The sequence below is a fragment of the Dinoponera quadriceps genome, unplaced genomic scaffold (assembly GCF_001313825.1).
Source record: "Dinoponera quadriceps isolate SergipeBrazil2010 unplaced genomic scaffold, ASM131382v1 scaffold179, whole genome shotgun sequence".
Lineage (NCBI taxonomy): Eukaryota > Metazoa > Arthropoda > Insecta > Hymenoptera > Formicidae > Dinoponera > Dinoponera quadriceps.
Genome location: NW_014554529.1, coordinates 575,814 through 587,695, shown reverse-complemented (window position 1 = coordinate 587,695; position 11,882 = coordinate 575,814). Strand labels below are relative to the sequence as shown.

General features: G+C 45.8%; 2 protein-coding genes across 4 annotated transcripts in view; one reads left to right on the top strand and one right to left on the bottom strand.

Annotated features, from left to right (window-relative positions):
- The window catches only part of LOC106751770 (peroxisome assembly factor 2), a 14,376-nt gene extending 10,195 nt beyond the window's left edge, over nt 1–4,181 (bottom strand). For all 3 annotated transcript variants that reach the window (XR_001375094.1, XM_014632873.1, XM_014632872.1), the window contains exons 1-6: nt 4,090–4,181; nt 3,323–3,867; nt 2,703–3,185; nt 2,137–2,363; nt 1,683–2,064; nt 1,031–1,330 (exon numbers count right to left, since the gene is read on the bottom strand). Coding sequence is in view for 2 of the 3 variants with exons in the window: in XM_014632873.1 (XP_014488359.1) it covers nt 1,031–1,330; nt 1,683–2,064; nt 2,137–2,363; nt 2,703–3,185; nt 3,323–3,770 (1,840 nt within the window). In the remaining variant the exon portion in view is untranslated. The remainder of the gene's footprint in view (nt 1–1,030; nt 1,331–1,682; nt 2,065–2,136; nt 2,364–2,702; nt 3,186–3,322; nt 3,868–4,089) is intronic.
- Nucleotides 4,182–4,906: 725 nt separating this feature from the next.
- Nucleotides 4,907–11,861, top strand: LOC106751769. Its single transcript, XM_014632871.1, has 15 exons — nt 4,907–4,991; nt 5,392–5,568; nt 5,684–5,888; nt 5,956–6,152; nt 6,244–6,481; nt 6,589–6,745; nt 6,822–7,053; nt 7,227–8,076; nt 8,245–9,077; nt 9,160–9,335; nt 9,523–9,939; nt 10,050–10,225; nt 10,361–10,608; nt 10,702–10,965; nt 11,045–11,861. Exons 2-15 carry the CDS (start codon nt 5,429–5,431, stop codon nt 11,217–11,219), a joined length of 4,308 nt encoding a protein of 1,435 aa, XP_014488357.1. The 5' UTR covers nt 4,907–4,991; nt 5,392–5,428; the 3' UTR covers nt 11,220–11,861.
- The last annotated feature ends 21 nt before the right edge of the window (nt 11,862–11,882 follow it).

The window sequence follows — 11,882 nt, the reverse complement described above, 5'->3', positions numbered from 1 at the left end:
TATATATATATATATATATAATTATATAATAATAATTATATATATATATATATATAAATTATATATATATAAATTTTATATATATATATATAATGAATAGAGAAATCGATTTGTATTAAAAAAAAACTATATGATTCTATTTAAAAAATGTTTTATGTCTCCCTCCAAACCCTACAACGTTTTATCTGAAACATTTTCCCATATCCTCTATATTTTTCGAAATATTTGTCTATTAAAATTAAAATGAATCACCCTTATATTAACACTTGTATATACTTATATAGGATATCTCAGGTAGCCACGTGTGAAATGCACTAAAAGATTCTTGGTATCAAACGCGAAGCTATTTTTTGTTTACTCAAATTCGTTCAAATGATAATTTTTAAATGAGAGCTATTCGAAGTTGTCGAATTAGCGTACTAGATTGCGCGTAAGGCAGGAACGACTTTATAGGATCACGAAATATCACGTGAGTAGTGATAGGCCATTTGTCTTCTTGCTAAAAATTTTACAATACCATTTCGAATAGAACTTATTTCACTCGAACGGAGCTTCGGTAAACGAAAAATCGCTTCGATATCAAGAATCTTCCGGTGCAGTCCGTATGTGTTATTCTGGAACACCCTGTATGTTAGTTACACAATACTTTTCATATTTAATATAATCGTCCATACACCGGAGCTTCTTGCTTGCCTTTTACTTTGCATTTGGTTTGAAAGAGCGAACGTATTCTAAAGAACGAATAATTTTCGTTCGAACGAATAGAAAATAAAAGAGTTTTAGTGCGACTTGCGCATCACAAGTGCAAAGATAAGAAGTGTCGAATGATGTTTCGCCGATGACTACCGAAGCAGGTCGATCTACACTTAATTTGAAATCATTAACGCACAAAAGAAAAGAAAGAGAAAAAACGTAGGAAGAAGAGAAAGAAAGAAATATCCGTATCTCTGTACAACCGACTTTTTTCACGTTATATATTCGAACACTTGTTGTCTTTGCTAATTTCTCACGATTCCTCCAGATGACGTACTTTCTCGGACGTTTCTTTCGCTTTGGCCGACGTACATATTTAACACTTCCGGGCCTTTGACCGATAAAAAGTGCATACGGTATTCCGTCGCCACGGCTTTAGCGAGGAGAGTCTTGCCAGTGCCGGGCGGGCCGTACAATAGTAATCCGGACTGGCCGAATCCAAAGGCGTTTAACAGAGGCATTTGGATTCTGCGGATGATTTCATGCTTCAATTGCGCCAGGCCGCCTATGTCGTGCCAGTGAACGGTCGGCACGCGTACCGCGCCTTTACCGTCGCAGTACACCGACTGCATATATTCTGAAAATGTATTTCCGTTCTGAGTGAGGCGAAAAATCGTATCGTTGGTCTCAATCGTCACTGGAACACGGACGTGCACGCTGTTCAGCTAATTGTTGTTACTATTGCACGGTAAGAAAAGATCTCGGTTCGTGTATCAAACCGGACTAAAATTGACCATCGAACCTATTAACATAAAAACCTATTCCTCCCATCTTCGTCTCCCTTAATATCTTAGCTTCTTATCTTCCTTAACACACACACATAAACCGACCCGCATCATAATTCGACGTTCTGACACTAGAGATATTTGACAGCACGTTGTCTCCAGCGGAAGGGGATCCGTACAGGATCAATTATAAATAGACCATACCGTAAGCTCGTTCAAAATCTTCCTGCGTCAGGGGCGACGTCGCTCCGCGCAGCTTAGCCGCGTGCAACGACAACGCCAGCAAATCGGCGAATCGGAAATCCGAGCAAGAACCGGCCACTGTCGCGAGATCCGCGACGCACGTCAGATTCCTCGTGGATAAGAACCACGATATCAATTCCGCCCGTTCGCTCTGGCTCGCCTGCCTCACGTGAATCGTCTCGATGAACAATCGTTGCAGTTCCGCGGGCAAGTCGGCCTCGTCCGACGCGGCCACGATGATCAGGGGGAACTTCCGTGGTGTTTCGTACAACGTGGCGATCTCCTTCGAGAAAGTCGATATGATTCTCTCGTCCTTCTGTCCTTCGGCAGTTTTGCCGAACACCTGCGATTGAAGAGAGGCGATTTAGGAAAACTCCCGGCGAAGGACGCGTAACGTCGGGTTTCTTCGACTCACTTGGATGTTGTTCAAATACAGCAAACACGGCACGCGTCGCTGCGCCGTTTGCAACACTATGCGCAGCTTAGCCTCGGTCGGCGCGCTCGATAACGCCTGCACCTCCGCGAAGTCCACGTCGAGGAAGTTCAGGCCCATCCTCTCGGACGTGAGCTCAACCAGCTCGTGTTTGCCGCAACCTCGCGGCCCCTTCAGAAGGAACATCGGCTTCACGTGCAATTGACTGTCTGCAATCGACAGAGATGGAATGGAAGACACGGAAGCAGGTGGGTTGGTGCTAAAGTTCGTTCCGTTTCTTAATCAAAAGATTGATTTTGATATACAATCAATTAAGCGTGCACCGCTTTGTCCGGCGACTCTCGATATCTGTCGAATCTCCTCGATAGCTGCATCATTCCACAGCCGTAGAAGTTGCAACATCTCGGAGGAAATATTGAAAAACGGAACGAATTTTTGGGTTAAGCTAATTATTATTGTATATTAATATTATATTATATAAATTATACGTTTGCGTGTATTTGTAAGAATCGAATAAATCGATATTTAAGTGCGTCCGAGCGATTTACCCTTTAGGAAGGGCGCAATGCATGATTCTAAATACTCGATAGTTGCCATCAGAACAGACGGATATCCGATATTTGACAGCTTCTCAGTCTCGTCCTGTTGCCATGAGCAGGCTTTGCCGGATAACAAGTGAACATGTTTCCGAGGAATGTAACTGTGAACCTCTGCTTCCTGGACGAGCGTCGATATTCCACGCACGACGTAACAACTATCGACGTTATAGTGACGTCTGTTGCGACTCAATCTCAGAGACTTGACTGCAAGGTATATCACAGGATTCGCCGAAGTACCGGACGTGTAAAATCGATCCTGGGCGTACTCTTGCGCGTCGATCCTGATTACGTCGTTCACATGTAAATATCGAGGATGCAGGAAGTAGTTCGCCAACATGACATCCACCATCTGACTCGAACAATCGCACGAGGTAGTGATCGAGAATATTTTCGCTTCGGTCGCAAACTGTATCACATCATCTCCCGACGGTACTGAAAGCAAATCTTAAGATTATGGCCTTGCATCTGTTTTTCTTAAACAAAAATTACTAAAAATCTACCTCAACTCACAGAGAAAAATAAAATTCAGTTGAGAATTGATATACATCTGATAAGATATAAATACTTACATATAAAACACGACTCATCCAATCGCTCATGGCACAGGTTATTTAGCAAATTATGCCGCATTGTTTCAGAAATTAGAATGGTATTCTCACCAACATGGTCTATTGATATAATTGTGCATTTGTATTTCCTCATCGAAATCATTGAGCATATAGCAAACCAGGAACTTTGTGACTTTTTTAAAGATTGTACATTTGCTAATGCACAGCATTCATAATCGATGTATTCATCTCCTGTGTTTTCCAAATTATCCAACATACGCCTGATAACTATATCTGGTAATGTGACCCAGCAAAAGTTTTGCTTAAATAACTTCTGTAATCTAAGATATAAAAATTCCAGGAAAATATAGCTCAATACGTAATATGGATGTTTCCATAGTAAGGTACTTGTTATTCCTCTTACAACATTTTTATAGAATAATAATGTAAGAAGCATTTTTTGATCCATCTTGTAATTTGCCAAACAATTTTCTATAAAAAAAATTCTCTACAAAAGCTATAAGTATAAAATTAAATAATCTTGAACTTCTTCAGTTACATCAGACCTGGAAATAAAGAAGATTGGATAATTAATGACTGTTTTGCAAATAACTTTCGAAATTTTGAAAATCTGCATCAGCATTTTAGCGTCAGATAAAGGGCAAAACACGGCATGACTCGGTGAATTTTTATCATTCTTAAAATCGCTGCCACAAATTTTCTTACTTTCCGAAATTTCTCGATTTCTCAAAGTCACTGCCGTTTGTAGAAACTAAAATTATAATTACGAATAATTCTCGCCTGACAGTAACGTTGCACACGCCATGGTGCTTGGACAAAATATCGCAAGTATCTTATTCTCCGGTGTGCAAAGATTCAGCGTCAATCATTTAGAAACGCATCTCTCCGAAACGGCGTCAGATTTCGTGGTTAGAAACGGTGTTGCGTTTAATCGTGGAGCCGGTGGTGTCGTCAAACAGACGCGAGGAAAGGAAAGTCAGAAGTAATAACCGAGACCGATGCAACATTACTAGACGAATCTCTCGATATCGTGAATGCGCAAGGGCCAACCGTGGGTTTTCGCGTGTTGCGAATCGGCAATGGTCGCGGTTTCGAAATCCAAGCGCGGCGTGGTAAGGAGGAGGGAGCCTCCGCGCGCGCTCACGTCGGATGAGAATCACTGATGTACCAATTTTCGGCGGCCGAGATCTACCGAGTTACTTTGTAGGAACAGTAGCGCGCAGGAGGCCTTCGACACTCTCGCGGGGAGCGTGCAAAGGTGTCCGTTCGCGCGGGCGACCGCGCTCGCGAGCGACGATAATTCACGAGTGCCAGCGTGCAGCAGCGACACGGCCGTGTGTGCGCCGCTTCATATCGCGGCTGACTTCGCACTGAGGCCGCGACCGATCGTCGATCTCGATCCCCCCGCGCGATCGAGTCTCCGCCGCTGTTCGTCGGTTGCCGGCGCGACGGATCGTCCGAAGTACCACTGTGTGCGTGTGTAGTGGGAAGAGGCGGTGGGAAAACCGTTGGTGGTGGTCGGTGGCGGCCCCCGAGAGCCGTTAAAACGCGTACCTAACCTAACCCCCCGAGTGAGCCCGATAGCGTCCTTATTGGAGTTTTCGGAAGAGGATTCGTTTCAAATTTAAAGGTCCGGCTGCGAGCTACGGGACTATTATGCGAAACAGCGGTAAGCGAGGGTGCCCACGTGCCCCGATGAGAGACCCGGGTTGCTATCGCGCGCTGGTCGGCCGCGTATATGCCCGCGACGTCGTCGACGTCGACATCACTCGTCGATGTCGACGAGTGCCGAACTACTTTGCGAGATTCGAAATTGGTGTCGGCGGCTCTGACACTGCGCGCTGCTTCCGTCTGAGGAAGCCCCCCGGTTGTCGCCTTTTTGTTTCTCGTGCACCGCATTGCTACGTTACGCGTATCACCCGCCCGTTCTCCGATTGATAGCGATTAATTGCGGGGATGTTTATATTTTTCACCACGTTCGTGATCGTACGATCGATTGATGCGCCAAATTCATTCATTGATATCGCTCGCATCTAATCCTGCGATACCTTTTCCTGTGCCCCATCCAGTGTACAAGGAAGCCTCTGAGAAGTAAACAATACAATAATGGATCCCGCCACAGTGATAGCTCTCTGCAAGGAAAACATCCAGCCGTTGAGGTACGGGCGAAATGCCGCACAACTGGGGACCGCGTTGAGGGCTCAAGAGGACGTCGATGCGCAGCAGTTGCTGTTACAGGAGAAACAGTAATTATCGCGAAAGAAGCCACTTTAAATGACAGTCGTTCGCGACTCCGATCTCTTTTCCACGAATATGATGTTTCACGAAGTTTTCAGAAGTTACCTTGCGCGTCGTTTTCAGAATGTACGAGGATGCGATTAAGAATTACGAGGGAGAGGACCCCCTGGAGAGTTGGTATGAATATATTCTCTGGGTGGAGCAGAGTTACCCAAAGAACGGGCACGAGTCCCACATTGGGAGGCTCTTGCAGCAATGCTTGACAATGTTCGAGAAGGAGATTAGGTATCATCAAGACCGCCGATACATACGTCTGTGGATCAATTATGTGAGTGAGATCTCGTAACGAGTGTGGTATCGCGTGTTGACATGTTTTAATGAAATTTCACTTTCAGATAAGTATGCAGAAGAATCCCCTGGAATTGTACCATTTACTGCATAACAACGGGATCGGGACTATGGTGGCGGACATGTACAGGGCGTGGGCTTTTGAACTGGAACAGATTGAGGATTACAAGCGTGCGGATGAAGTTTACTTGATGGGGTTATCTGCTCACGCGGAACCGTACGAAGAGCTGAGCCACGCTCATCAGTACGGATCGATTGTTTCCTCGTGTAACGAAATATCTTGAATAAGAACAGAAGGAAGGAGGTTTGACGCTAACTTGATGTTCTTTTCACAGAAACTTCCAGTTGTCTGTGGCGCGCAAAACGCTCGGGCGTATCGAGGAGAGAAGCGATATATCATTGCTGGAGCAACGTCAGGCTTTCAGTTCGTTGAAGGCGATCAGAGCTGGCAAAAGAGTCGGTAGTTTACGAACGGGCCATCGTGTGCGTGATTATTATCCCGGCGCGGTACCGCAGATCGCCGGTTCTATGCAGAACGCGAAGATGCCCAACTCCAAGATACAGATATATCAAGTGAGAGACATACGTATTGATCGTGCATCGGCTGGATACGCGACTGTATACGACTGGTGTATCGGTAAAATTATGACGTTGCGATGAAAGATGTTTACTTCCAACAGGACGACATGGCCGGGGAGATGAAATGTTCCAGTATATTAGATCACGTGCCTATAGAGGATGCGATACACAAGGAGAACACTATCAAAGCGGGACCGTGGAACAATGGGAACAAGAAATGTCCGCTGATAGCTCCCACCGTCAGACCAGGCTTCAAGGGTAAGCACGAGTCGGATGAAGTCGGCGGAGATTAGCCCAGGGCGAGCAATGGAAGGAAGGTTTCTCTTTTCCTCAGTTCACGAAGACCAGAACGACGAGTGCGACATGGAGAAACTGAAGTTATTCCCAAACCACGTACCTTACGCCGATGGTAGCAAAGACCACGACTGTTTGAGGGTGCCGGTATACGTGCCAGATCCGATATATTCAAATATTGTACAAAAGGCGCATTATCCCAAAGAGATAGTTTATGCTGATAATGTCGATCGTAGTATGGAAGAGATTAGAGCGCAACTGTACTTGCAAAGGTATGTACTTACCTTATATAGAAAGATGATGTGAAAACTATTTGTATTTTGTAGTAACACACAGCGATCGTTATTGTGCGGCTCACAGTAGTGTGTGTGTATGTGTGTGTGTGTTACGAATTATTATATTATGCGAGTTATTTAATTCCAAAGTATATTTTCTTTTTCTCCAGAACAACGACGCAACTTCTGGAGAATAAGCATGAGATGTCATCGGTGGCTTGTTTGCGCGGGACCAACGAACAGTCCCAGTCACAGCTGAACAACTTCGAGTATCATTTGCAAGAGATGGAGAAGCAGAATAAATTGGATCAGCAGAGAAGGGAAGCCGAGATCAGCAGGCAGCAGAGACTCCAGGCCGAGCAGCAGGAGCTGCAGAGGCAGCAGTACGAAGCCGAGAATCGGGCGTTGGAGACCCAACGGCAGGAAGCCGAGCAGAGGGAATTGGAGAGGTTAGAGGCCGAGAGAATAGAAGCCGAGAGGATAGAGGCCGAGAGGATAGAAGCCGAGAGGATAGAGGCCGAGAGGATAGAGGCCGAGAGGAGGGAGGCCGAGAGGATCGAGGCGCAGCGAATCGAGGCGGAATTGAACACGCAACGGAAGCTACAGTCCTCGAGTTTCATGCATCAGCATCACACCTCGTCATTGGCCGCCGATGCCGAGGAGCATCTGCTCGGTCTGAGCCTCACCGCGAACACGAAGGAGGCGATCGGGGTCGTGCAAAGCATGTGGCACTCTCCGGATGCCACGGCCGCTAACACTCCGCGCTTTCGTAGCCCCATCACGCCCAGAATGGTGGACTCGAGGAACAAAATGCCGTTCGACATACACATGGACAGTTCTATGACTCAGCATGCGATGTCCAACAGCAAGCACCATCAGGGATACAACATGCAGGTCTACAATGACCAAGAGAATCACCAGAGTTATCACACGCCGCCGCATCATAGTTACCATGCTCAGGATCAGCAGGCGGCGTACGGGAATCACGGATTGCAAAACAGTTATCACTATCAGATGCAGGTATAGGAACACATATTATACACCATAAGAAAGAGAGAGAGAGAGAGAGAGAGAACCAAACAAATAACACCCCTCGTATAATAACATATTTTGTAGTCGTTGCGCGTATTTTCGTGGTCGTTTTTCGAAAGAGAACGTTAAATAACAACCGGCGCGTTTTGGTTACAGCAACATCAACACGATCACCAAGTGCAACAGCCGCATCCCCGCCAGCACCATCCTCAGCAGCACCCTCAGTTACACCCGCAGCAACATCCCCCGCAACATCATCAGCAGCTGATCCCGTCGCCTCAGATGCACCACCAGGCTCTCACCCATCCGCAGCATCTACAGTCTCACAGCCAGCTGCCGCATCACCAGTCTCACGTTCATCCGCAACATCACCACCATCACCACCACCACCATCTCCACCACCAGCCGTCGCACATGCCGCCGCAGCATCCCCAGCAACAAGCTCAGCACATGCATCAGCACATGCAGCAGCATATCCAGCATCCCGTCTACGGCAACATGTTGCCGAACGAGAACATCAGTTATCAGCAGTACTCGACGTCGATGGAGCCCGCCATGCTGCAGCACAGCGTGGAACAGCAGAAGCAGTTGCACTTCTCGCCGTACAACGACTCCCCCGCCTCCGACATCGAGACGAGCAAAGCACCGTACAGAATGCCGCCGGAGTTGCCGTACATCAAGTCGCCCGGGATGAATCGCAAGGACATCAAGTATCTCGAGAGCGCCGAGGACAAAGAGAACGCGATCGTCGTGGATTACAACGGCCCGTTGGAGGAGAACATGGTACCCAAGCCGACGGATGAGAATAATTTGTATATCGACGAGAGTTTGGGTATAGCACCGCTGATGGCCAGTAACGATACGTGCTTTACAGAAGCCTTCAACACGCAATTAGCCAGCTCCACGCCAATGACTAATCATTTCAAGCCGTCTTACAGGGTGAAGGAAGAACCGCAGTTTTCCAACCAAACCACTGCCGCGAGCCAGCCGTACGTACCGATTTTCCGTTGCTCCCGCGGTTGCGCACGTTCGCTCGTTTGATTTGAATATCTTTATTGTTGCGTCCGATAGGATCACGGAAGTACCTGCCCGCGAAGGCGAGGAGAAGCTGAGCGTAATATTGGAGTCTACCCGGGAGTATGTCTCGAGCAGTTCAGGCAGCAGCACTTACACCAGGACTGCCGGCCTGACTTTTGCCATCACCAGGGAGGACATGGTTCCTATTAAGGAACGATCTGTGGAAACAAGTATGTATATTTGCGCTGTACGTACATATTTCCCTTCAATAGGTAGATTTCCAAAATTATAAGGGATCTCTACGTGTGTATATAACCTTTCGTCTCAATTGCATCGAGTTAAACGAATCATTGAGCGTCTCTCGATGCGCCAGTTTCCTTCGTCGAGAGAAAAATGACAATTCCCTCTGATTTAAAGCTATAAACGAGGAATCGAACGAATCCATGCTGTCCGTGAATCAGCCCTACGAGCAGAAGCTGCACGCCCAGATCCAGGCTGTGCACGCTCAAAGTCCGCGCACGGTGCAACGGAACGTCGATCAGATCACCTCCGAGATCAAGAATAATTGCGATCTGAGGAAATCGATAAATTTCACGCTTAACGAGGACAATTCCGAGAAGTTGGACACTATGGATTGTGAAGAGCATGAGCCTATGGAACAGGTGGAGGAGGAGTGCTTCGAGCTCCCTACGAAGGACATCAATCCTTTCGACAAGAACTTAATCGCTGGTCTGTTGAAAAAACTCAAGTTTCCTCAGCCCCATCACGCCGAGGGGTATACGAGAATAGATACTAACCTAAACAAGTTCGTGCCTTCTACTCTGGTTACGCTCGGTCAGTAAACAGGTGTTTGTACCTTTTGAAACTTACATGTTGAAATGCATTTACACCGAACTTTTTTTCCCCCCTTACTTCGAATCGTGCTCGCACTTGCGATTGCGTAGGCAACGAGGCGTACGATTTGGAAAAGTGCCTTGGAAAAGGGATGTACGGGACAGTTTTTAAAGCGGTCAACGTGCAGACAGGCGAGACCGTCGCTCTCAAAACGCAAAAGCCCGCTTGGGTCTGGGAATATTATATCGTGCGCGAGATAAAAGCGCGTCTTACAAATTCACACATGGTACGGTATATACAAACGCCATCTGCCGCTTGATCGATGCATATTGACGCTCTTCGTTTGAAGATGTATCGTTTCTTTTCTTTCACATTTTTGAAAGTCACTTTTCACCGCAATCGATATATTCGCCTCTTTCAGCTGCGCGGTTTCATGGATGTGACGATGGCTTACGTAGCGAACAATGGAAGTATACTAGTTTCGGAATATTCCAAGTTCGGGACGTTATTGGCGGTGACGAATCAAATAAAAATCGCCACCGGCAAACCTCTGATGGAGACCCTAGCTATTTTCTTCACAATTGAGATGCTCCAAATCGTGGAGTACTTACACAAATGCCAAATAATACACGGGGACATAAAGCCGGATAATTTTTTACTAATGCGACCGTTAGTATTACTTTGAGATTGTATTTAAGTTTCTCCCGAGGGAAATCTATCGACCGAATTATGCCGTATGTTTATATGCGTATTCATCCACAGACCTACACAGGATGTAAGGCCGACTATACAATTGATAGATTTCGGATGTAGCATAGACATGAAATTATTACCGGAGAATACAACGTTCACTCAAGTGATCAAAACGGAAGATTTCACTTGTATCGAAATGCAGACCGGCAGACCATGGACATATCAGACCGATCTGTATTGCTTGGCAGCGACCAGTCATTGTTTATTATTCGGCAATTATATGAGGGTGTCTAATATAGGTGGCCGTTGGTTCATTGCTTCGAAATTACCAAGGTGCGTACAAGTAACGGTATTACGTGAGTAAACCAGGTACACGAATGAAGCTCTAACGTTTGCGCTTCTCGTTTGACAGGTACGCGAAAAAGGTTGCGTGGGAGCAGTTCTTCACGGAATTATTGAATATCGAGTCGTGCGACAAGATGCCCGACCTGGCGAGATTGAGGAACATGATGGAGGAGACGCTGGCGCAAATGCCGGAGGTGCAAACGAAATTTCGGACCTTCGTCAACATCCTCAATAAACGATAACGCTTACTGCATCTGACGATATGTTCCAATGTGTGCACATATTTAGTAAAGAACCAACGTGTAATAAGAAACATTAATGTTATTGTGCTATTTATTATAAAAGTTAATACTACAGTGATATATGTATCTATGCAGTTATAACACATTGAAAAAATGCACTTTATGGCCTGCTTCGTGGAGGCTTTTTACAGATATATGTTGCTTGCACATAATCGATTATTATCATTAAGAGCACTGTGCAACGAGTTTGACCATTTAACAAATGTTTCAGAAACTTACAAGGTGTGTGTGCGAAGGTTTATACGATAGAGGTTTTGAAAAAAAAGAAAAAAAAATGTATCTTGTTATCTCTTTCATGGCACGGGTACGCTCACGCTCAGAATTAAACGCGCGAACAAACCGTTGTATAATAAGATTCACAAAGTCTTATCAAATTCGGAAACCTGTAAAAATGAATAGTACAATGTGCGTGTGATATGGATGTGCACTGTGGACCCTTCAGATCAGCAAGATCGCATGCATGTACACTAAGTAATTTGAGAGTACCTTGTATAGATAATTAATGTAATATGTAACCCTTGTATATTTACTATAGGTCATGATTCTAAACCACTCGACTTTGTCGCATTCGATGTCAACGGGTTCTGTCGTTTTGCTTTCAGA

Coding starts and splice junctions, on each gene's coding strand:
- LOC106751769 (XM_014632871.1), top strand. CDS start 5,429: ATGGATCCCGCCACAGTGATAGCTCTCTGCAAGGAAAACATCCAGCCG. Junction 8,077..8,244: donor GTTATCACTATCAGATGCAG/GTATAGGAACAC, acceptor TTTTGGTTACAG/CAACATCAACACGATCACCA. Junction 10,609..10,701: donor AATTTTTTACTAATGCGACC/GTTAGTATTACT, acceptor ATTCATCCACAG/ACCTACACAGGATGTAAGGC.